Here is a 26,336-nt window from a genome sequence, read left to right as displayed (position 1 = left end):
CCCGCCCCCTCGCCCGGCGCTCCACCAATCAGCAGCCCCCTCACCCAGGATCCGGTCTTCAACGCTCCTCTTTCAAAAAGTCAGCTCACTCCTCCCGCCTCAGTCCCGCCCCTTTCCTACCTCTCCGCCCCGCTGGCCCACCTTCCCAAATCCCCGTTCCCTTCCTCCTCTCCCGTTGCCCCCTCCCGCTCGCAGGCTTCGCCCCGCCCCACCCGGGAAAGCGCGCTCGCCCTCTTCTCGCGAGATTTGAGCGTCCCCCTCCTCCTGCCGCGGCCGCCCGCCTCCCCCTTCTGTCCTCCCCCCCTCCCCCCAATCTCTCCACTCTCCGGCTCTCCTCCCTCCCTCCTCCCCCCTCCACCCTCTGGGCCGGATCTCGTCTCGCTGAGGCGGAGGAGGAGAAGGAGGAGGAGGAGGACGTTCGGCCTGCGCAGTGAGATGTTTGTCCGTCGCCGCCGCCGCCGCCATCGCGGAGGAGCGCGATAAAGGGAGCCGAGCCGGGCGTGAGGGGGACCCCGCGGAGCCGCCGCGCCAGCGCAGTCCCCCAGCCGAGCCCGAGCCGCCGGAGACCGAGCCGCCGCTGCCCCCGCCGCGGCCGCCCAGGGGCCGGCCAGCTCCCCAGCCCAGCCCGGGGGCCGCGCCGCCGCCGCCGCCCCCAGCGTCGCCCCTCGCCTGCCCGCCCGCCTTAAATGTGACACCGGCGCCTCGGAGTGCGACCTGAAGCCGCCGCCGGGGAGGGGACGAGCACCATGTCGAATCTGAGCAAAGGCACGGGCAGCCGGAAGGACACCAAGATGCGGATCCGGGCCTTTCCGGTGAGTCTCTTCTCGGCGCCTGGGACCCCGGGTCGGGGGGCCCGGCCGACAGCCGCACGCGAGGCCCGGGCTGAACTCCCCCCCAACAGGCCGCAGGCCCGGCCTCCCATCCCCCACGCCGCCGGCCGCGGGGCGCGAGCCTTCCCGGCAACGGGGCGGCGCGGGGCCCCGGCGCGGCCACCCTCCGGGGCCGTTCCCCGCGCCCCCGGCATCCGAGGCCGGCGCCGCGCCCCCGCCCAGGAGCTGCGCCTCCGGTCGCCCCGCGGGCGTCGGCTGCGGCCGGGGCCCCTCGGCCGGTCCCGGCACCTCGCCGCGCTCCTGGGGTGTAGGCCCAACCCCTAGCACCCCGCTTCTGCTCGGTCCCCGGGACTCCCAGCCCTGCAGGGATGGGGATCGTCTACGTCCTCCTGGTGTGGGGCGTGTGTGTAACTTTTCACGTGAGGTTTCGCAGCAGTTGAAAAAAAATCACCATGCCTAAAGGATGGCCTGCTAAAAGATGCCGGGGACGGACCTCTCCCGATCTTCCCCTCCCCAGGAAGGGCTCTGCCGTCCACCTACCCTCTACGCGGTGACAGACGTTCCGCGTAATGCTCTGTAGTAATACACTAACAACGTCGGTGTGTTTACAGAATCTTTCATCCGCAACCTTCCAATGCACTTTACAAACTCTCCTGTGCAGGAATGGCCTAGCCACTCAAGGGGAAGTAAGACAAAACAAATGAGACGATTGGTTCTTCATTTCCTAGCCACGGAAGCCCAAAAGAATAAGTAGTCACCACCGTGAGTTGCTTTACTCTAGGTTTTAGTGACAGCAAAAGTATTTTTGTTTAGAAACTTTTTTGGCCTTAAATTAAGTCATACCCCTGCGGTGTTTAGTATTATATGGTATAACTTTGGATGTCGTATCTGAATCAGATAGCCAGTGGCAAGCAATTAGAGTGTACTCTTGGGACAGAGAAACTGGACATACTTGCTCATGTCGCTTCTGTAACAGGTAGACGTCAAGGTGGACAAACTAGCAATTGAATAGAAGATTTTAAACCAGGAAAACTATAGAGAAGAAGCTGTGGTTTCCTGTCTTAGAATCACAAGCACGTTATATTGAGTGGTGGGGGGCGGTGAAGAGGGTTTGTATTCACTTCTTAAAGCATGCTTTTTCTAAAGTACAGTTTGCACTTTAGAGGAAAAATTAATATAATTGTCCTAGTTGAGTAAGAAACCGACCTAGAGAACTTGAGGACCTCCCTGAATTCTTAAAATTTAGAAGGAAAAAATACACCTGATGCAGAATTCCCAGATGGTAATAAAAATGTTAATACCTATGTGAAGACTCTTCGGACTTTATGTAAATAAAGATAGGATATAATCAGGAGAATTAGATGTTTTAATGCACATTAAAGGGATTTTGAATTTCGGAAGTTTTTTCCCTAAGTAATCGTGAGAAAGTACAAAGAAAGTAACAAGTGTTGACAGAAGAGCACTAATGAAGTTCACTTGCACGTTTTTCTTTATAAACAGTGAACTGGGTTTATGAATTTGTGAGTAGTGATAGTTTTCCTACTGAATCAGTTCCTATTAAATAAGCAGAATCTAGAATTATTCAGAATTTCAAATAGTTTTATACATTTTTAAGAGAAGTTTGCTATTCTTGAAGTCTGACTTCTAATACAGATTATTGTTAAAAGGTGGAATAGCTCACATTTGACATCAACTCACTGTTGTGGATATTCTGATTAATCAGCTTTATCTTTATCTATGTGTAATCAACTCTTTGATCTCTTGGTTTGCCTGTCCCTACCTGTTTTTCCACTCCTTCATTCTTTTAGGAAATACTGAGGACTGTGTGCCAGGTACTGTTCTGGGGTCTTGGGATGTATCAGTATAGCTTCAGAGAACAATATCCCTCCTTTCTGGATCTTGTATTGTTGGGAAGAAGCTGTGGGAGAGAATTTTGTTCTTTTAGCTAAAGAGTATCAGAGTGTGTGACAGGTTACCACACAGCACTGAAGCTGACTTTTTTTTTCAGGCGCATTATGATAATGAACTAATTCAGACCTTTTCTTATCTGTAATTTGTTGCCCTCTTAAGTTTCTCTAAAATCCTTAAATGAAGTTTGCAAGTAGCTAGTGTTTGATATTCAGTACTTAGTATCTGCTAATTTTTAAAAATGTCTGAGAGTTTTAAATTTTCTCATGGGTATTAACATCACTCATGAGTAGTTCCTACAGTGAGAACCATTGCATTTTTTAAATATATAAATGTAAAAATCATAGTTCTTTGAACTTTCATTAAGGATGGCTACATAAAACCTCAGTGGTGTGATTTCAGTGATTTATTTGGTAAATGAATACTTAAGAGTTTCAGAATTTTTTTTCCTTCCAGGTTAGCAGTCATTTACCTAACTGTAGTCTGCATGGATTGCAAGTCAGAAGTAATAAATGCCTGTTATTCCATGAAGAAAATATTTTGTGTGTATTCATGTGTGCACACTTAAAACTACTGTATTTTACGATTTGAGATAAACAACTACTCTAAGGGAAATTGTAGTGTAAGCAGAGGCCTCAAATACTCCTTTCAGAGTGTTTTATAAAACTGATCTGTGAAAAAGTATAAAAATATGTTTGAAGATTGTTTTGTTATCTTTACAAAATAGTAAGTGATGGTACAGGATATTTTGTAAATGTGTAAACCTACCCCAGCTGTAGTCTCATCAGTAAAATCAGGTTCTGAGAAGTTGGTTCTTTTTAAGACAGAAAACAATGAAGAGCTTTTTGTATGTAACAGATTGATGATGGAGGAAATATTTTATTCCAGTTTGTAAACTTTGCTGCAGTGAACAAAATATATAGCATCTCACATCTTTTGGAGTTTTTTGGTACCCACAGTGACAGCAAGGGACACAAAACTTTTTTAAGAAAGGAAGCTGTAGTTGTGAAACTCCTGGAAACTGTGGCTTTGGACCAAAGAATGCTGTCCCAAGAAGTTCCTGCCCTTATCTCCTTGCTGTTGCCATGTGTCTCACTCCTGTGCTTCAGTTTCACTCTGTAGGATTAGTTGCTGTCAGGTGAACTTTTTGTTCTTACCTTTGTAATAGTCATTCCTCACCGCCTGTACTGTAGTTGGGTAGTTTGTCCGCATGGGCTTGAAAAGCTTGGTTGTATTGGAGGGGGGGATATGGTTGAATGGGAATACTGGTCTCCTCTGACTTGCCTTATTTGACTTAGACTTCAGAGTTTAGGAGACAAATTGTGAAAGTGATTTTCATTAGAACATTTTCTGAAAATGGTTTCACTTACTGGTTTATAGAAGCACCCCAGTCATGATAAGGAATCTCTGGCTGTGATGTGCATGCAATAATTCTAGATGAGCACCACCTGTGTGGCGTGGACAATTAGAGAAGCTATTGTTAAATGGAACCCACAGAATGACTGACACTCATTTGTTATGCTCTTAAATACTTAAGAGCACAAGGATTTAAGGACAAGAGGGAAAGTTAATGTTTTTGTTTCTCCTAGCTCTAGTGTTATTTGTTAGATTTAAGGGAACAGCTTTAATGTTCAAAATAGGTTTCTTTTATTTAGAGTAAGTAGCTAAGGCAATGGCAACTCACTCCAGTACTCTTGCCTGGCAAATCCCATGGATGGAGGAGCCTGGTGGGCTGCAGTCCATGGGGTCGCTAGGAGTCGGACACGACTGAGCGACTTCATTTTCACTTTTCACTTTTATGCACTGGAGAAGGAAATGGCAACCCACTCCAGTGTTCTTGCCAAGAGAATCCCAGGGACGGTGGAGCCTGGTGGGCTGCCGTCTCTGGGGTCGCACAGAGTCGGACACGACTGAAGTGACTTAGCAGCAGCAGCAGCAGCAGCTGTTGCCTAAACTACCTGGACTGTACATACAGAGAGATTGAAGAAGAGTTTTGCAAATCACACAGGGCGCGGAATTAACCTCTAAGCTTGGTTTGTTTTTTATTCTTTAGTATTTTCTTATAGGGATGTTATGGAGATATAGCATTCGTTAAAGTATTGCTTTCACTTAGACTGATTTTTTTTGTATTTAATGGTTTCAAGACAGCCAGCTGTGTTATAGTTAGTACCTCACAGCCTTCAGAAGCTTAAAAATGAAAAAGATACAGTAGTTATAAAGTGTCTATTTTGTATTGTCTTAGAAAGCAGTTCTGAGGAGCCAAGAAAATTATTACTACCAAATTATTAGTACTAAAGTTATTGAATTTGAAACAGTTTTAATAGTATAGAGTATAATGTGAGAATTTGACTTGTTAAATAATACAATAGTCACACGATAAGTTCATTCAAACGAAAAAGAGAAAGTTTCATTCATTAAATGTAGCTAGGTAATAATAGTGTTCTCTCTATTTCAACAAGATTATATAATTAAGGATAGAAAAAATAGTGTATCTTCCCATTGTGTTATACATTGGGAGACCTGAGATAATTTTTTGCTGTTATTCGGAAAAAAATTATCTGTTAATCTTAACAGCAAAAAATTTTGCTGTTAATCTTGGTGTTAGCAGTTTTGCTAGATTTTTATAAAAGTTATTGGACAGTTTGTAGCTTTAAATAATGGAACTTTATTAATAGTTCCTGTTTATCATTATAAAGTCAACAAAAAAAGGTGCTACTAGTAAGAAATCACTGAGCTAAAACATGAATTACAGTTAATGTCTATAAGTATATTGTGAAAATTATTCAGTTGTAGTCTAGCAAAGCTATGAATTCATTTTAGTAGCTTTTCTAGTTATAAAAGTGATGCATATTCATGATAGCTTAATAAGGATCTGAACATCTAAGTAAGGTAATAAATAATCACCTGTAACCCTGCCACTTGGAAGTAAGCCATATTAACATTTTGATGTGTTTCCTTATAATCTTTCATACATGTATAAGCACACAGTAAAATTCAGGTACCATCTTTTTATATACTGCCTTTTAAAAAATATAGTATCTTACTATACATTTATTTCCATGTTAAGTATATCAAAAACATGATTTTGAATCACTACCTAATACTCTGCAGTACTTTGGCTTATCCTTTTCCTTACTGACAGGTTTAATTGATTCCAGTGAATACATGCTTTCTCTATTACAAACAATGCAGCTGTGATTATTTAGGAGCTTCCCTGGTGGTTCAGACAGTAAAGAATCTGCCTGCAATGCAGGAGACCTGGGTTGAATCCCTGGGTAGGGAAGATCCCTGGAGAAGGGAATGGCTCTCTACTCCAGTATTCCTAGCCTGGAGAATTCCATGCACAAAGGAGCCTGGCAGGTTATACAGTCCATGGGGTTGCAAAGAGTTGGACACGACTGAGGAACTAAACAGATTCACTTTTTCACTTAAGATTATGGAGTTACTGGATTCAACATAACTGATACACTGACCAACCACATTGACCTCCAGAAAGGTAGGAATAATAATAGTTCCACTTGCAGAATGCTTATAATGTGCCACACACTGCTCTCTGTGCTTTGCATGTGTAAACTAATTTAATTTGCATAACTCTATAGGATTCTATCATCATCTTTTTTACAAAAGAGGTCTTGAGACGTTAAGTAATTTGCTTAAGGTCACTTTGCTTGGAAGTAGCAGAACCTAAGGTTCTTTTTAACCTAGGCAGTCTGGCTCTAAAGTGAATGCTTTAGGAATTAATTATATCTCTCAAGGTTGTACTTCTACCCTGTAACAGTGTCTTAGATAAGATATCTTTAATTTCATAGTTGAAAAAATAGTACTTGAATGTTTTAATTTGTATTTCTTTGCCTACTTAAAAGAGTAAAACTATGGGTAGTCTGTAGGGAATTTTCATGTAGTTTTACATTAGAGTATTCAGCATAGGTTTTAGAAACCGGACTAAAAAGTAAAGAGACTAGAGAGCATAATAGCTAAGAGTGTGGGCTCATACACTATCAGAGTTTGAATGTCAGCTCTACCTTTTTCTAGTTGTGTTATCTTTAACAAGTTACTTAACCAGTTCTAACCTCGGTTTTCTCCTCTGTAAAATGAGATTGTAGGACTTTACATGGCTGTTGTGAGATAGAGAGTCAAGCATTAGAACAGGACCTAACACACAGTGAACAATTGTTATACCAATATTTAGTCATGATTCTGCCACAGTTTTGGAGAAGGGAATGGCACCCACTTCGGTATTCTTGCCTGGAAAATTCCATGGACAGAGGAACCTGGTGGACTCCCATCCATGGGATCACCAGGGTTGAACACAACTAGGCGACTGACCACTCATGCCACAATTTATACGTTAAATTGAAGGTTAGTTTTGCAGGTAATTTTATTTGCTATACTGTTATTCTAGTGATGCTGCCAGTTTTGGGTACTTACATTTTTAGAACTTATAGTTTGAGAAGCTTGCTGCTGCTGCTAAGTCACTTCAATCGTGTCCGACTCTGTGTGACCCTATAGGTGGCAGCCCACTAGGCTCCCCCGTCCCTGAGATTCTCCAGGCAAGAACACTGGAGTGGGTTGCCATTTACAGATTCAATCTGTGGACCACATTAAGAAATCAGTCTCAAAGTATATGGGTTTGATACTGCTGGGGTGTTTCCAAAGAATGCCACTGGCTCTTGTAGGGTAGGGGTAGATTCAAAAGAGAAAATACAATAGTGATAGTTACTCATTGGGGTAAGTGTATAACCTTTCTGCGATAACTTTATTGAAGGAGTAAACACTTACTTGGTGTGTACATTCTAATATACATTAAAGTAAGTGTTAGTTGCTCAGTTGTGTCCCAACTGTTTGGGACCCCTTAGACTGTAGCCCCTCAGGCTCCTCTGTCCATGGGATTCTCCAGGCAAGCCGGCTGCCATTTCCTATTCCAGATACGTACATTAAGTGTTTATCTAAAAGTACATTTTGTTTTTATTTCCTTCCTTCTTTTCTTCCACACTCTTTTTTTTTGTTTCATTCATGAACTAGGTTGTGGTTCCTGCCCGAAGTTTATACCAGATCCCCTTTTCAATCTTGAAGTGTTGGACACAGTGTGGATGGTTAGTGAATGATTGATTAAATGAGAAACTAGTCCTTGAAGCCAAACCGCAGGAATCGATGACTTAGCTAAGTCGATTCTGGGAGTATTCCAAAATACTTGAACTCTTTTTCAGCTGTAAGTGAAGCCTTAATTTGTAGGTCATTAATGATCATGTGGCACTTTTCCTTAAAGGTTAGTTAGCCTAGTCTCCTAAAACAGTGACTTGAAAGTAAAGATGTAGGTGTGGGGCAATTACTTTGGATTACGTGTCAGAAGACTTACTTGCTAGCCTAGTCTTTTATGTTCACTAGCTTTCTCTACATTTTACTCCCTCCACCATGACTTCTTCCTCCCAGCCAGTTAACCATACCCGGTAAGGCCCTTCTTTCACGGCAGATTGACTACCATCTGCCATCTCTACCTGTTCTGGGAATTCTTTACCCTCTTTTCATCTGAAATTTACCTTTGACCTGAGGATACAGGCTTATCTTCTTGAATTGAGGTGTCCTATTTCCTTAGAATCTGTGAATCATTGGGCCCAGATGCTAATGATTGCCGCATCTATCACTCTTGTGGCTTGGGCCCTTCTGTACCATTCTTTGAGTGATTCCTATGACTGTCTCCTAACTTCTTACACATGCTCCCTCAGTCTTCGAAGACTTGCATGCGTTCGTCACAGATATTCTCTCTAGTTTAAATTGTAACTTTGTACAGTGTGTGTGGGCAGACATTCATTCGTTTGTTTTAATGTATGTTTATTGTGTGTTCCTGCTGGTACTAAATAGTAATGATGGGACAGATCTGGCCTCTTGTCTATTACTGTGGTCTTCACTCTGTCTTGAAACTTGTTATCCGCTACTTTAGAAATCTTAAAACTTCATACTACATTCTGTCCTAGCTCCTTCATTTATTAGATGTAGGACTTGAGCAAATCACTTAACCTCTGCCTGTTTTCTCTTGTAAAAGAGAAGAAAACAGTAGTACCTACCTCATCAGGTAGTTGTAAGGATAGGGTTAATACATACACAGTTCTTACAAGTGGCACATAATAAACACTATAAATAAATGCAACCTGTTCTTATTGAATTATTCTATCCTACGTGTTGCTTGTTTTCTTCTCACATTAAATGTGCCCTGGGATCTCAAGAAGACCCTTTTCATTCTCCCAGGCTGTGGGGCACCAGTTGCCACTTCTTTCCTGTTGTCTCCCAGGGCAAGGCCAGAAATATCAGCAAAAATCATCTTGAACCATTCCATTCGTCTGTCTCCACTGCTCATATTTTTTAAGACTATTGGGCACTCCTGGAGAAAATTCCAAGATTGTGGTCTCTAACCTTGCTGGACTTTTCAGTGCCTCTGGGCAATTTTTTGTGTCCCTGTGAGCTCCGGCTCACTTTTTCCTGCTTGAACTATTTCAAACTTTAGTCATTGTCCTCAAGCTCTTTGTTGAGAATTCTCTTCTCTCTCTTCAGGAAACTTAACTACCAAAGTTATCTTGTGTAAGTACCTTCAGCTTTGATCTCTTTCAATTTCATTCATTAACCTGTATCTTTACTTATTCTCAACTCCTTCCCTTGGGTCTCAGAGAAGTAAGATGTTCCTTTTTCTGTCTTCTCTGCCATGGTAACTACCATTCCATCTCCTTTCATAGCCCCATCTTCAGAGAATAGTCAGTATCTCCTTTATTAGAATGTGATTTTCTTTAGAGAAGGCAGCAGGGCTCTTTGTATTGATCTTTGTCAGTGCTTTACAGTAACATCCAACAATATTGAGTGAATGAGCTGACAGACTCTTTCTAGTTTGTTTTCCCATCTTTTAGATGGGCACTATAGCAATCTTTCTCACAGATTAATTGTGAGGAATAAAAGAAATAATATTAGAAAGTGCTTGCTAATAAACAGTAACATCACTGAGACTGCTAAAATCATTTTCTAACCATAAAGTTAGTATTTTCAAGCATAAAAGTAGTGTGTTCATGTAGAGCAGGTATTATCAAATTACAGGGTCTCTGTGCTTAGTCGCTCAGTCGTGTCCAACTCTTTGCCACCCCATGGATGGTAGCCCGCCAGGCTTCTCTGTCCATGGGGATTCTCCAGGCAAGAAGACTGGAGTGGGTTGCCATGCCCTCCTCCAGGGGATCTTTCCAACCGAGGGATCAAACCCAGGTCTCCTGCATTGCAGGCGGATTCTTTACCATCCGAGCCACCAGGGAAGCCCTAGGACCCAGGAAGCCTAAGAGGGGTGGAGTGGGTATCTTCAGAAATCTCCCTCTCTAGCCATTTAGAGCCATTTTTGTATTCTTTGCATAGAAGATTTCATTTTTAAAAGTTCTCTGTTGTTTTGAAATCAGTGAGCAATCCAGCATTTTTAAAGTTGAGAGTCCTACTTTCCCAAGTTGATACCATTAATGAGAAATTGAGAACAGAGTCTGAAGTTGCTTTAACCACTAATCCAGAGCCTTTTGCTACAAGAAAACATTCCTTCTTTCTTTTTTTTAAAGTTGAAAATATAATTAAAATTTGTTAATTTGACTTTCATTTATTTAAGTGAACTTTGAGTAGGGCATGGAGCTGAGTTTGCTCTTTAGATGAGAAAGGTTATGGCTAAGCAAATGAATAAAGACTTCAAGAGATATCTTTTACCTACTTTAAGAAAATACAAGATTCCTTAGAGATGCTTTTCTGTAAAAGCAAGCCATCATTTCTAAGAGGAATGCTTTAACATACTGATTGCAAGTCATTCTTACCTGAAGCAGCTCTTAACTGAGCAATACTTAGCCTCTTCTCTTCTCCCTATCCTCTTGAGAGTAATAATGAAAAACTCTTCCCCCTTTCCTTTTCAGTTTAATAGTATGAGAAGTTGCTTTATAAGATTAATAACTGCATCATGTTGAATGTCTACTTTGTGCTAGGCTCTGATTTAGGCTCTTTGAACTGTAATTATCTCAAATCCTCACAACAGTCTTTAGATGTTACTTCTGAAGGACTGATGTTGAAGCTGAAACTCCAATACTTTGGCCACCTGATGTGAAGAGCTGATTCATTTGAAGACCCTGATGCTGGGAAAGATTGAGGGCGGCAGGAGGAGGGGATGACAGAGGATGAGATGGTTGGATGGCATCACCAACTCAGTGAACGTGAGTTTGGGTGAACTCCGGGAGTTGGTGATGGGACAGGGAGGCCTGCTGTGCTGCGGTCCATGGGGTCGCAAAGAGTCAAACATGACTGAGCAGCTGAACTAAACTGTTTTAAATCTGTCCTGTGGCTCAGAATGAAGTGAAAGTCACTCAGTCATGTCCAACTCTTTGTGACCCCATGGACTGTAGCCCACCAGGCTTTTCTGTCTATGGGGTTCTTAAGGCAAGAATACTGGACTGGGTTGCCATTTCTAGTAAAATAATGTGTATTACATATACACCTGCAGAAGGGCAGAGCTGGGATTCAGATCCCAGGTGTATCTGACTCAGAAATTCATGTTCTTTCCATTACATCACACTACCTTAATTATATTCAGTCAAAAACTTGCTAGATTCTGAAGAAGGAAATGGCAACCCACTCCAGTATGCTTGCCTAGTAAATCCCATGGACAGAGGAGCCTGGCAGGCTACAGTCCATGGGGTAGCATGGAGTCAGACACAACTTAGCAACTAAACCGCCTTGAAATATGTAATAAAAGTACTGGTTTTTAAAAAAATTTTTCTAGTTTCTGAAATATTTATTTTCCTAACAGGAATATATTGGGAAGTTAATTCTAAGCTTGCCATTTAAATGATTACCCAGGGGTGGATCCAGGGCCCTTGAAGCTTATACACTTCAGTACTCTCTTTATAAAAAGAACTTAGAATTAGTTTCCAGGTCTTGGAAGGAGCTTTTGTAAGTTTAAACCTCTCTAGATTCAAAGTGTGTGTACCTCTCAGATACAAGTTTTAAGAACTTTGACTCAATGGAATCCTATGTTCAGTAAAATTTGACTATTTTATATTGCTTAAGGGGATCCTAGTGTGTACTGACTTTAATAAAGCAGTCAAAATAATAGCCTATAAGAAAGATACATTAGTTGACGTATTTCTAAGTTAACACTGCTTAAGTTGAAGATTCATAGGACACATTTTTAGACTTTTTTCAGTTATTAGAAATTTATCTTGTTAAACATTTAAAAAAGTGATTCCTTGAGGTTAATGTGTTTAAGTGAAAGTGAAGTCACTCAGTCGTGTCCTACTCTTTGCTACCCCATGAAGTGTAACCCACCAGGCTCCTCCATCCATGGAATTTTCCAGGCAAGAATACCGGAGTTGGTTGCCATTTCCTTCTCCCCAGAATCTTCCCGACCTAGGGATCAAACCTGGGTCTCACGCATTGCAGGCAGATGCTTTACCATCTGCTGCTGCTGCGTCGCTTCAGTCGTGTCTGACTCTCTGCGACCCATAGACGGCAGCCCACCAGGCTCCCCCGTCCCTGGGATTCTCCAGGTAAGAACACTGGAGTGGGTTGCCATTTCCTTCTCCAGTCATAAAAGTGAAGTCGCTCAGTTGTGTCCGACGCTTAGCGACTCATGGACTGCAGCCTACCAGGCTCCTCCGCCCATGGGATTTTCCAGGCAAGAGTGCTGGAATGTGTTTAAATACCTTTATAGATAATTTTTTGTGTCTCAGAATATACTGAGAAGTAGGTTAAACAGTGTATGAATTTTGGAGTACAAGTATCAGATACTTTAAAATAGTTTGCTTTTTTTCATGCTATGTGCAAATGAGATATGAAAGAAGTGTATTATTTTGATGAGCGTTGTTCAGTTGCTAAGTCATGGCCAACTCTTTGTAGAGGACATGGCTTCCCTGTCCTTCGCTATTTCCCAGAGTTTGCTCAAACTCATATCCATCGTGTGGGTGATGCCATCCAACCATGTCATCCTCTGTTGCCTCTTCTCCTTCCCTCAGTCTTTTCCAGAATCAAGGTCTTTTTCCAATGAGTTGGCTCTTCGCATCCAGTGGCCAAAGTATTAGAGCTTCAGCCTCAGTCCTTCCAATGACTATTCAAGACTGATTTCCTTTAGGATTGACAGCTTCAGGAGACTCTTGAGAGTTCTTTTCAGCACTACCATTTGAAAACATCAATTCGTGGACTCTCAGTCGTCTTTATGGTCCACCTCTCACATCCATACGTGACTACCGGAAAAACCATAGTTTTGACTCTATGAACTGTTTTCAGCAAAGAGATGTCTGCTTTTTTTAGTATGTGTTGTTTGCCATAGCTTTTCTAAAGGAGCAAGCGTCTTTTAATTTTATGGCTGCAATCACTGTCTGCGGTGATTTGGAGCCCAAGAAAATGAAATCTGTCAGTTTCCACTTTTTCCCCATCTGTTTGGCATGAAGTGATGGATCTGGATACCATGATCTTAGTTTTTTGAATGTTAAGTTTTAAGCCAGCCTTTTCACTCTTTCACCCTCATCAAGAGACTCTTTAGTTCCTCTTTACTTTCTGCTTTAGAATGGTATTATTTGCATATCTGAGGTTGTTGAGATTTCTCCCGGCAGTCTTGATTCCACTTTGGGATTCATCCAGTCCAGTATTTCACATGGTCTACTCTGCAGATAAATAAGCAGTGTGACGGTATACAGCCTTGATGTACTCCTTTTCCAATTTTGAACTAGTCCACTGTTCCATGTCCGTTTCTAATTGTTGCTTCTTGACCAGGTTTCTTAGGAGGCAGGTTAGGTGGTCTGATATTCCCATCTCTTGAATTTTTCAGTTTGTTGTGATCCACACAGTCAAAGTTTTTAGCATAGTCAGTGAAGCAGAAGTAGATGTTTTTCTCGAATTCCCTTGGTTTTTCTGTGAGCCAGCAGATGTTGGCAATTTGATCTCTGGATCCTCTGGCTTTTCTAAATTCAGCTTGAATATCTGGAAGTTCTCGGTTCATGTACTGTTGAAGCACAGCTTGAAGGATTTTGAGCATTACCTTGCTATCATGTGAAATGAGAGTTTGAATGTTTTTTGGAATTGCCTTTCTTTGGGATTGGAATGAAAACTGACCTTTTCCAACCTGTAGCCAGTGCTGAGTTTTCCATATTTGCTGGCATACTGAGTGCAGCAGCACTTTAACAGCATCATCTTTTAGGATTTGAAAGAGCTCAGCTGGAATTCCATCATCTCCACTAGTTTCGTTTGTAGTAATGCTTCCTAAGACCCATTTGACTTCACATTCCAAGATGTCTGGCTCTAGTGAGTGAGTGCACCATTCAGATTATCCAGGTCCTTAAGACCTTTTTTTGTACAGTTCTTCTGTGTGTTCTAGCCACCTCTTGGAAGCAAATCTCTTCTGCCTCTGTTAGATCCTTGTCGTTTCTGTCCTTTATTGTGCCCACCTTTGTATGAAATACTCCCTTGATATCTCCAGTTTTCTTGAAAAGATCTCTAGTCTAATAACGATTAATTTGATCCTATTTGTTTTCATATTTTAATTGTTAAAAGGTAAAAAGAATTTAGAGAGAATCTGTTCTAGATCTTACGTAATAGATGGGGGACGCAGAGAACTGGAGAGGGTGATTTACCCAGAGGATACTGTCTTGGATTTACAGAAGAACCATGACTTAAAAGCCTGGTTTCTGGTTTAAAAACTCTTTAGGCCAAACTTAAAAAATGCATATAGCCTTGATAATTTGGTGTTAATATTAACGTATTAATTAATTGATTTTGTAGTATCAGACACTCAGGTGATTTGAGTTAACATGGTTTAACAGAAGGATCCTTAGCTCAGGACTCAGGGATTCCTTCATTGCTTTAACTAACTGAATAATTTTGGATAAACTCCCTAGCTTCAGTTTCTTCATTTGTAAAATTAAGAGATTTTAAATTGGGGTTTCCTTAGGCTTATTTTTGTTCTTAAAATTTCAGTCTAGAAACTGAAAGCTGGTGTGTTCTCCTGTGCCCTAGAACATTCTGTGATGTTGCAAATGTCACCTGTCTTTTCAGCTTTAGAATTTCTTTAGAATAAGAATGGTATGTTTCAGTGATGATGATTAAATGCTAATATAAAGGAGTGGAAAAGTTGATTATATTCTTACATACTTCTTTTTGTGTAAGTTGGTATTTTAGAGAAATTTTGAGATGTGTTGTCAGATTTTTGTAATAATTTTATGAGGTAGGCCTTTTGCTGCATTATCACATTTGGTTTATAGTTAGTCATTCAAAGACAAAGTTAAGTAACTGTAGCAGCTTATACTGTTTTACTTTTTCTTTTTTTTCCCCTCTTTGGATTATGTGTAACTTATTCTGGTGTAAACTAATTTGTTATTGTCTAACTGTTTATACAGCTGTACGCATTATTTCCCAACCCAGGGATCGAACCCAGGTCTTGGGCATTGCAGGTGGATTCTTCACCAGCTGAGCCACAAGAGAAGCCCACACATATCATAGTTTTAGAAAAACTGGGTTTACCCACTAAAAAAAAGAAACTTTAGAGATGAAGCTACAGAGAACAAAGGATTGTCATTTTTTAACTAAAATTCATAGTTTTAGATTGTAGGATAGAAATATGAAACGCAGACATGCATTTAGACGTGAAGTATTTCTGTCTGAAGTATTGCTACTACTACTTTGAGATTTCATCCAAAATACATGATTCTTGCTTTTCTATTATTTTTGTTTTCCAGATAGATGTTTAAAGAGCTAGTTTATACTCATGACCTCTTACTATTAATGTTTGGGATTTAATGGTACATTAAGAAAATAGGAAATGTTTTTATTTTAAATTGTTGATCTCATAGGTACAATAACTTCTCACAAAGAGAGTCTTTGAAGAGTTCTAGTGAATATAAATATTGTATTCTCTGGATAAAAGATGTTTTAGAATGCCAAATAACATGTCTTTATCAGAGAAGAAGCACCAATAGGATAGTGGCAGACTTCTTGACTCAGTGAGAATGTGTAACAATTGCATCTTACTTGTTGTGGTCATTATCAGACTATGAAATGTTAGATATACATTTTTTTCACATAAAATCACTCACAGAGGTAACAGTTGAAAGAATATTGTTCATACTCGTTGTCAGTTGTAACTTAACAGAACTTTACAGGCTAATCTGAAAACTTATGTCTTTGAAAGAAATTACTTCAAATTTTTAAATTGATTTTTGAACAGCCTACTCATGTTGAGAACTGAAATGCGGATTATAATAATTGAACCTTCTGTTGATTTAGCTTTCTCATTATAAATGTTACTGTTCTGTAATATAGTGATGTTAGATGCCAGTTGAGTGTAGATCAGACTTAATGTGTAATTTCATGGTATTGTTTCAGGCTGCTGTGCTTTTCCAATTGATAATCTAGCTTTCCTTCCTTGACATCAGTCATTACATTTGGTAGTACAATTCCAGCACAGAAGGCTGTGTGTTTCTTCTTTGTAAGAAAGAAAGGAATTTATTGAGCAAGGGTTATACGTCAGATGCTTTCACAAACTTTCTTAATTGCTACACAATGTACCACCTTCTCCCATTTCTCTTGTTACAAGCAGATGAGGAAAGTGAAGTTGAAAAGTTTAAATATCTTGCCCATAGTCTGAGTATGTCCCACTGCTCTGTTTTCCTCAAAGCTTGGATCTTTGACTATCTTTTTGGTGGTTGAGGATACTTAAAGATTAAGTGATGAGCAAATGGGATTATTGTAGACATCATAAGTCGTTGTGTAGCTATAGGTCATCAAATAAGATTCATCATTATTACTAACTCTTAACGGGACTGCCTTCAAATTATCTAGGCATCATGACATGTATTAAAAAGGATACAGTAAAATAAGAGAACAGGCTTGATACTACTTTGCGATGCTTATAGTCTGGGAGGGAATGTCCTTACAAAATTTATAGTTTTAGTTGTATTTGTCTAGAATATTGCCATTCCTCAGATATTTGTACCAAAGCAACATTTTTTTTTTTTAAGCCAAAGCTCAAAATTAAGATCAAGCATTTTTCCTTGTTTATTTTTTTCTAGCTGTGTCAGTCTGAATTGCCTGGAATTTGAAATTCTCACCCTTTTCCCCCACCCACCCTGTTCTATATTTCTTGTTGAAAATTATTCACGGGGGACTAAAGACTTCTTGTCCTCTGTGTGTAGTGAATGTGAAGAATACAGTTTTCTTCATTTTAGTTTTAATTGCCTCATGCTGCAGTTCTCCAGCTCTCAGTAATTACAGAACCTTCAAGATGTGTAAGTATATAATAGACATCCTTTTAATTGTAGCATTTTGAAGGTTATGTTTTTATATCTTTTAATGTGGATGAAAAGGCAGAGATGTTTGTGAAAGAAAAGAGATTGTTAGTGTTATTTTTCTTATTTATACTTACTAGTGGGGACACTATAATCCTGGATTGGGTACAGGTAGGGGGATAAAGTTCACTATTTTTTTTCTTTTCTCTTTCTATTACTCTTTGGAGGTCACTTAAAAAAAAAATAATTTATGGCCACACTGCACGTGAAATCTTGGTTCCCCAACCAGGGATCGAAAGCCATGCCCTGTGCATTGGGAGCTCGAGTCTTAACCGCTGGACAATCAGAAGTCCTTTTTTTCTTTTTTTCAAAAATATTTTATTTGTTTGAAGGTCACTTTAAAAAAATAGTGTTAATTTGGTTTCTAAGAGGTCTCACTAAACCTTTCTTTATTTGTTAAAGGAACTTATTTTGCTGAACACTTTGTAATTTGAACTTGCTGGGGAAGCATGCAGTATGTTCCTGAAATTGTGTGTGGTTAGTTGTGTCCAGCTCTGTGACCCCATGGACTGTAGCCTGTCAGGCTACCCTGTTCATGGCACTCTCCAGGCAAGAATACTGGAGTGAGTTGCCATTTCCTACTCCAGGGGATCTTCCCGACACAGGGATTGAACCTGTGTCTCTTCCATTGGCAGGCAGATTCTTTACCACGAGCCACCTGGGAAGCTCTATATACCTAAAATTAGCAAACATTAAATGTGTATATAGGGGTGTGTGTGTGCATTTTATTGTTTTGCTGAAGCATTGTTAGCACATTCCTTCCTGAGTGTATTTGCAGTTATTGCAACGTGAGTAAGTTGGTTTCTCCAATGGGATTAAATTCTACTCAGATAATTTGGAAAATTACTTTAAAATATTAGGGCTTTTAAATGACTCTGGTGTTTTTTAATGGTTAACGTTGATGACTTCAGAGTTTAACATTTAGTTCTTTTAACTTTCGCTGACAGTTAAAGTTGTGTTCTCTGTCAAAGATGGGTGAGACAGTCATGCATCAATTCATCACTAGTGTGGTTATCTAGCCACTGTTGACATGTTCACTGGTGCCAAGACCAAAGCATGTAGGAACCTGCACTCGAAGCATATTTCCTTGGGTGTATTGTTTTTGTACTTGCTTGATTTAGAGGAAGATTGTAGTTATGGACTCCTCCAGAAGAGCTTTTTTATGCACTGTTTTTCTCCTGCTGCTGCTAAGTCGCTTCAGTTGTGTCTGACACTCTCATAGACGGCAGCCCACCAGGCTCCCTTGTCCCTGGGATTCTCCAGGCAAGAAGACTGGAGTGAGTTGCCATTTCCTTCTCCAATGCATGAAAGTGAAAAGTGAAAGTGAAGTCGCTCAGTTGTGTCCGACTCTTAGCGACCCCATGGACTACAGCCTACAGGCTCCTCCATCCATGGGGTTTGCCAGGCAAGAGTACTGGAGTGTGTTGCCATTGCCTTCTCCAATTTTTCTCCTAGTTAATATTAATTAATATAATTAATGACTAAACATCCTTTTGAAGCATTTAGTTAGGTGAATGGGAAAATCTGAAAATACTTGATATGTGACATTTGAGAATCCTTTGCTTGTACATTATTTGAAAAAGATAGTTGATTATTTTAAAATTAAAATTACACTGTTAGATAAGCACATTAAAATATTTCTCTGTTTCATTGTGCTTAGTAAACTCAAATGTTTGTGCTTTCAAAATTGCATTGGTATAACATAGGTAAAACAGCACTCCCCAGACATTTGTTTATGGCCTTCTAAGTGACATTGAAGAAAAATGCACAATCCCTTAAGTATCTCATAGTCTAATGAAGGAAAAAGATTCGTAAATGGATAATTATGGAGTAGTATGTGAGTGTAGTGATAGATATAACCTGAGTGTTATGAAAAAGTTGGGAGTTGTTAGCTTTGCTTGAGGATTTCAGGGAGGGATTTTTGGAGAATGTGACACTTGAACTGTGTTCAGAAGCTATGTAAGATATCAAGAGGCAGAAGAGTGTATAAAGACGACGAGAGGATGGCGTATGGAAGGGAGGTATGACAGTGCAGGAAGTGAATGTAAGATAGGTCGCAGTGAGTGACAGATGAAGTTACAGAAGTAGGCATAGACTGGATCATCAAGGGTTGTGTTTGCTTTTAAAAGGGCCACTGCCTCCCCCCACCCATGCTAATAGGAGCTGGGTTTTGAATAGGGCCATGATGCTCATGTGTTGTATTTTAAAGGGTAGATTTTGAGGAAAATAGATTCTAAAAGGTTATTAGAGTCCAGTTCATGATGCCTGGAAGACTGTTGCAGTGATCTAGAAGAAAGTTTTAGGGCAGGAGTATTCAGGATGAAAGAATGGAAGCATGTTTGAGAAATCTCTTGAGCCTGATCTTGGTATCCCTTGATGACTGGATGAGAGAGAGGAAAGAAGAAAAGTTAAGGCTTATGCTTCCAGCTTGTATAACTAGGTGGTTTGTGTTGGCCACTACTGAACTAGAGAATATAGAAAGAAGATTTGAGTGGGTTTGAAGAGTTGAGTTTACCAGAAAGTTTGGACATGATAAATTTAATTTGTGTCTGGAGGATTTTGTTGGGCATGTCCAGCAGGTAGTTGAATACCATAGTTTAGACTTTGGGATTACTGCTGGGCTGGCAGTATAGATTTGGGAGCAATTAACACGTAAGCCACTAATTTATCTTCTTTGAGAGAAATCTGGTAAGAGCTACTGACCCACCATCCAGAAAAGAAGTGCACACACAAAATTTTGCAAAATTTTCTATGCAGTTTTAGGGGACTCCAGAATCCCTTGCCAGTCTAAAACTTTATATATTTTAGGATCCTGGTAGTGTTCATAGTAGTTGTAACCCTTATAATGAATGGAAATGCATGCGGACCCAGTGTAGAGTGAAAAGAAGAACCAAAGACAGAGCTCTGGGGATTAAAGTCACGTAAATGACACTGGTAGAATAGGCGATATGAAGTAGGGGGATACTGTTTTTGAAAGAAGGCTACATTTTATTGACTTGCATTTAGCATAGTTGTGCTCTTGGTCAGTCCTTTAAGTTGTATCGGAGTTTTTTGGTATCTCATGGACTATAGCCCACTGGAAACAGTGGCAGACTTTATCTTCTTGGGCTTCAGAATCATAGTTGTGTTCTTAAGCTACTTTTGTTTTAGCTGTTTATTTGCTAAGCTTGAAAAACTATGTTTTTTTCCCTGACGTTTGATTTCCATAGATGAGAGTTCAAGAGATCCTGTCACTGATGGTCAGCATGTGAGGGATTATATAGTAGTTGCTCAGTATCTTTGAGGGACTGGTTATAGGACCCCTGCAGATACCAGGATCTGCAGGTGCTCAGTGAAGTGCAAGTCACTCAATCATGTCTGACTCTTTGCAACCTCATGGATTATACTATACAGTCCATGGAATTCTCCAGGCTGAAATAGTGGAGTGGATAGCCTTTCCTTTCTCCGGGGGATCTTCCCAACCCAGGGATTGAACCTAGGTCTCCTGCATTGCAGGTGTATTTATCAGCTGAGCCACCGGGGAAGCCCAAGAATACTGGAGTGGGTAGCCTATCCCTTCTGCAGCAGATCTTCCCGACCCAGGGATCAGACCGGGGTCTCTTGCATTGCAGGTGGATTCTTTACCAGCGGAGCTATCAGGGAAGCCCTTGAGGGTGCTCTAGTCCCTTGTGTAAGATGCCAGAGTACAGTCTGCTCTGTATTTGTGAGTTCCATGGATACGGAGGGCTGGCCATACTGTGCCCTGGCCTGGGCAGAATTTACCAACATTTGCATTTAATCCTCATAATAGTCTTCTGAGATAGATGTTGTTATTAAAAAGTGAGGAAATAAAGGTCTGTTGTTATTTAGTCAGTCAGTCATATTCAATTCTTCTGCTACCCTGTGTACTGTATCCCGTTAGGCTCCTCTGTCTAAAGGATTCTCCAATATTGGATTGCCATTTCTTCCTCCAGGGGATCTTACTAACTCAGGGATCGAACCCACATGTCCTGCATTAGCAGGCGGATTCCTTACCAGTGAGTCACTAGGGAAACCTCTTAATAAAGATTTAGAGGAGTTAAGTAATTTTGCCCAAGGTTGCTTGACTTAAGCATTTAGCAAAGGCATGACAAATCTAGGCATCAGTTCAGTTCAGTCGCTCAATCTTGTCAGACTCTTTGCAACTCCATGAACCCCAGCACACTAGGCCTCCCTGTCCATCACCAGCTCCGGGGCTCCACCCAACCCTATCTGCATTGAGTCGGTGATGCCATCCAGCCATCTCATCCTCTGTCGTCCCCTTCTTCTCCTGCCCCCAATCCCTCCCAGCATCAGAGTCTTTTCCAATGAGTCAACTCGTCACATGAGGTGGCCAAAGTACTGGAGTTTCAGCTTTAGCATCATTCCTTCCAAAGAACACCCAGGGCTGATCTCCTTTAGAATGGACTGGTTGGATCTCCTTGCAGTCCAAGGGACTCTCAAGAGCCTTCTCCAACACCACAGTTCAAAAGCATCAATTCTTCGGCACTCAGCTTTCTTCGCAGTCCAACTCTCACATCCATACATGACCACAGGAAAAACCATAGCCTTGACTAGACGGATCTTTGTTGACAAAGTAATGTCTCTGCTTTTTATTGTGCTGTCTAGGTTGATCATAACTTTCTTTCCAAGGAGTAAGCGTCTTTTAATTTCATGGCTGTAGTCACCATCTGCAGTGATTTTGGAGCCCAGAAAAATAAAGTCAGCCACTGTTTCCACTGCATGGTGGGCAGCAAAATCTATGTTCTCTACTATTAATGATATACTGTACCGTGTTTACCAAGATTGTTAGTGATTACTGATACTACTGCTTTACCCAGTTAGCACAGAGGGATGGGAGGTGAGTCCAGTGGTTTGGACTAGATTTGAAAATACGGATTCTCTTCCAGCTCTGTGATTTTGGGGTAAGTCATTTAACTTCTCTGGGCCTGTTTTTGTCTTTGTTTTAGAATGCTTCAGCAATCATGAGAAAAAACATTTTGTCCTGTGTCTTCACCTCTACCTATAATGCACAAATATTGAGGAAAATATACATAACATCTTGGATTTTAAAATAATTTATATGTGTGAGATGGAGAAGGCAATGGCATCCCACTCCAGTACTCTTGCCTGGAAAATCCCATGGATGGAGGAGCCGGATAGGCTGCAGTCCAAGGGGTCACTAGGAGTCGGACACAGCTGAGCGACTTCACTTTCACTTTTCACTCATGCATTGGAGAAGGAAATGGCAACCCACTCCAGTGTTCTTGCCTGGAGAATCCCAGGGATGGAGGAGCCTGGTGGGCTGCCGTCTATGAGGCTGCACAGAGTCAGACATGACTGAAGTGACTTAGCAGCAGCAGCATATGTGTGAGAAATGATTCTTTAAGAGTATTTGTACAATATTTGAAACATTAGTTTGTATTTTATATTCATAACTTCTATATTTTATACTAAAAGTATCTTAAAAATACTTTACTTTGTAATAGAAAATTTAGTAACTCATGCTGAGTAGAGACCCTCCTATATGTTTTTTTTAGCTACTATGGGATCTTCGTTACAGAGCCTGAAAAGATCATTTAAGGTTTTACTGAACTTTTATTTAGCAATATAATTATCTCTGGCATTTTCAGTCCACAGTAACTGCTCTTTCTTTGAAAGAGTTTTGAACATTCTTCTTTATATGTTCAATATTTAACCTCAGGAATGGTGTCTGTCTGCTTTATTGTAACCTCTATATATACCGTCAGCAAACTGTTAAGAAAACCACATTGCACATGTATAGACTGTTAGAGGCCATCATTTCACATTGTCTTGTGGCCTTTATTTGTGCAAAGTTGTGAAAAGCCACATCTTATTTATATTTTACATGGATGGCATCCTCTGTATAAGGGTATCTGATAAAATAGGTTGTAGTTTAGATATAACGGTAAAGTCTTTTAACGCGGTTTCATAGAAGTCTCTGGTAGACCTGGATTTGAATAAGGTTTGAGAAGTTGTTGTTTCTAAAGTTGTTGTTTTCTAAAGAGTTCATTTTTAAGCTCTCCAGAAAAGACTAGAATAATAAGACTTAGTTTGAGTCATCTGCCTAAGAATCCTCTTGACTGGGAGTTGAACTTGTTTGACTGAAAAAACTGTTTTGCCTACCTACTCCTTCCTCTTTTCACGTTCATACCCTTTGGACAGGACTTGAAGATTTTTTTTTTTTTAATGTCTTTTTAAAGATCTCTTTATTGAGATAAGCTGTACATATTAAATGTATGCAACTTGATGAGCTTGGAGGTAAGTATTCATTTGTGAAGAGATTGCAATATACGCAGTAAATATATCCATCACCTCCAAATTTTCTTCCAGCCCTCTTTGGAGAGGATTTTATTAGTTCAGTATCTTATCCATTTCAAGTTAGAAGTAGACATGAGTGAGATGAGTAATTGATGTAGTGTTTCCCTGGTTGTGAACAGAGAGCTTGTAGGCTTTATGTGGCCTGAAAAGGGCTGCTTAGTCAGAGATAAGTAGAAAATTTATCAACAAGTGCTTGTTAAATGCCAGGTATTATTTTAATGGCTGAGTTTATTCAGTAGGGAGGAAAATCCCTGCTTTCATGGAACTGATATTTGAATGGGAAGAGAGAGACCAGGAAAAGAGATGTGAGGTTGGAATTTGATGGTCACTAGTAGGAGAGAGGGGCCTCCCTGGTGGCTCAGTGGTAAAGAATCTGCCTGCCAATCAATGCAGGAGACACCGGTTCCATCCCTGGGTCAGGAAGGATCCCCTGGAGAAGGAAATGGCAAACCACTCCAGTATTTTGACTGGGAAATGCCATGACAGAGGAGCGTGGTGGACTACAGTCCATGGGGTTGCATGTTGTTGTGGGAGACAACAACAGCAAGTAGGAGGAGGCTGCTGCTTTAAATAGAGTAGACAGTTAAAACTTCATTTTAAGGTGACTTCATTAAAGACTAAGCAGTGTTTGTGTTTGATAAGGGGATGAGCCACGCAGATAGCTGGGGGAAGACCATTTCCAGACAGAGAGAATAGCAAAAACCACCTTGAAGTGAACTTGTTTATCATGTTCTAAGGAATAACAAGGAGGCTGATAGGGCTGGAACAGAGAGAGCAAGGAGAAAGGATAGATGAAGTCACAGAGATTATCAGGTCGAATAACAGTTTGTAGGATAGTGTTTAGGACTCTTAACTCCAGGAGAAGTGACCCACCGAGGGTTGTGAGCAGCCAAGTAACATGATTTGACTTGTTTTCAGAAGGGTCACTCTGATTGCTTTATGATAGTGGGCCAAGAGGAGAAACAGACCAATTAGGAGACGGTTGTAGTAACCTGAGAGATAGTGGTGGTTTGGATTAGGCTAGTAACGGGAAAAGTGAGGACTTAATTTTGGGTGCATTCTGAAGATCAGTTCAGTTGCTAGTTGTGTCTGACTGTTTGTGATGCCACGGACTGCGGCATGCCAGGCTTCCCTGTCCATCATTAACTTTCAGACATTGCTCAAACTCATGTCCATGAAGTCGGTAATACCATCCAACCATCTCATCCTCTGTCATCCCCTTCTCCTCCTGCCTTCAGTCTTTCCCAGCATCAGGGTCTTTTCCAGTGAGGCATTTTTTCACATCAGATGGCCAAAGCATTGGAGCTTCAGCATCATTCCATCCAATGACTATTCAGGACTGATTTCCTTTGGGATGGACTGTTGGATCTCCTTGCAGTTCAAGGGACTGTTACGAGTTTTCTCCAGCACCACAGTTCAAAAGTATCAATTCTTCGGCACTCAGCTTTCTTCACAGTCCAACTCTCACATACATACATGACTACTGGAAACACTACAGCTTTGACTAGATGGACCTTTGTTGCCAAAGTGATGTCTCTGCTTTTTAATATGCTGTCTAGGTTTGTCACAGCTTTTATTCCAAGGAGCAAGTGTCTTTTAATTTTATGGCTGCAGTTACCATCTGCAGTGATTTTGGAGCCCAAGAAAATAAAGTCTGTCACTGTTTCCATTGTTTCCCCATCTATTTCCCATGAAGTGATGGGACTAGATGCCATGATCTTAGTTTTTTGCATACAGAGTTTTAAGCCAGCTTTTTAACTCACCTCTTTCACTTTCATCAAGAAACTCTTTAGTTCCTCTTCACTTTCTGCCATAAGGGTGGTGTCATTTGCATATCTCAGATTATTGATACTTCTCTGGCAATCTTGATTCCAGCTTGAGCTTCATCCAGCTGGCATTTCTCATGATGTACTCTGCATAGAGGTTGAAAAAACAGGAAATAGGGTGACAATATACCACCTTGACATACTCCTTTTCCAGTTTGGAACCAGTCAGTTGTTCCATGTCTGGTTCTTGACTTGCTTACAGGGTTCTCAGGAGGCAGGTCAGGTGGTCTGGTATTCCCATCTCTTTCAGAATTTTCCACAATTTATTGTGATCCACACAGTCAAAGGCTTTGGTGTAGTTGTTAAAGCAGATGTTTTTCTAGAACTTCCTTGCTGTTATGATGATCCAAAGGGTGTTGGCAGTTTGATCTCTGGTTCCTGAACATCTGGAAGTTCTTGGTTTATGTACTGTTGAAGTCTCACTTGGAAAATTTTGAGTATTACTTTGCTTGTGTGTGAGATGAGTGCAATTGTGCGGTAGTTTGAACATTCTTTGGCATTGGAATGAAAGCTGCCCTTTTCCAGTCCTGTGGCCACTGCTGTGAAGTCACCCAGTCGTGTCCGACTCTTTGCGACCCCATGGACTGTAGCCCAGCAGACTCCTCCATCCATGGAATTTTCTAGGGAAGAGTACTGGAGTGGGTTGCCATTTCCTTCTCCAGGGGATCTTCCTGACCCAGGGATCAAACCCAGGTCTCTCACATTGCAGGTAGACTCTCTACCGCGTCTGAGCCACCAGGGACACTGCTGAGTTTTCAGAATTTGCTGGCATATTGAGTGCAGCATTTTCACAGCATCACCTTTTAGGATTTGAAAGAGCTCAACTGGAATTCCATCACTCCACTAGCTTTGTAGTGATGCTTCCTAAGGACCAGTTGACTTGGCACTCTAGGATGTCTGGCTGTAGGTGAGTGATCACACCTTCGTGGTTATCTGGGTCATGAAGCTCTTTTTTATATAGTTCTTCTGTGTATTCTTGCCACCTCTTCTTAATATCTTCTACTTGTGTTAGGTCCATACTGTTTCTGTCCTTTGTTGTGCCCATCTTTGCGTGAAATGTTTTCTTGGTATCCGAATTTTCTTGAAGAGATCTCTAGTCTTTC

General features: G+C 40.9%; 1 protein-coding gene across 2 annotated transcripts in view; it reads left to right on the top strand.

Annotated features, from left to right (window-relative positions):
* Window positions 1-460: 460 nt before the first annotated feature.
* CUL3 (cullin 3) overlaps window positions 461-26,336 on the top strand; it is a 107,437-nt gene continuing 81,561 nt past the window's right edge. For both annotated transcript variants that reach the window (XM_042244311.2, XM_015093555.4), the window contains exon 1: window positions 461-812. In XM_042244311.2, coding sequence (XP_042100245.1) covers window positions 747-812 — 66 coding nt within the window. In that variant the 5' untranslated portion in view covers window positions 461-746. The remainder of the gene's footprint in view (window positions 813-26,336) is intronic.

This window comes from Ovis aries, chromosome 2 (assembly GCF_016772045.2).
Source record: "Ovis aries strain OAR_USU_Benz2616 breed Rambouillet chromosome 2, ARS-UI_Ramb_v3.0, whole genome shotgun sequence".
Classification (NCBI taxonomy): Eukaryota; Metazoa; Chordata; class Mammalia; order Artiodactyla; family Bovidae; genus Ovis; species Ovis aries.
Note: the sequence above shows the minus strand (reverse complement) of the source record. Positions and strands in the feature narration are given on the sequence as shown.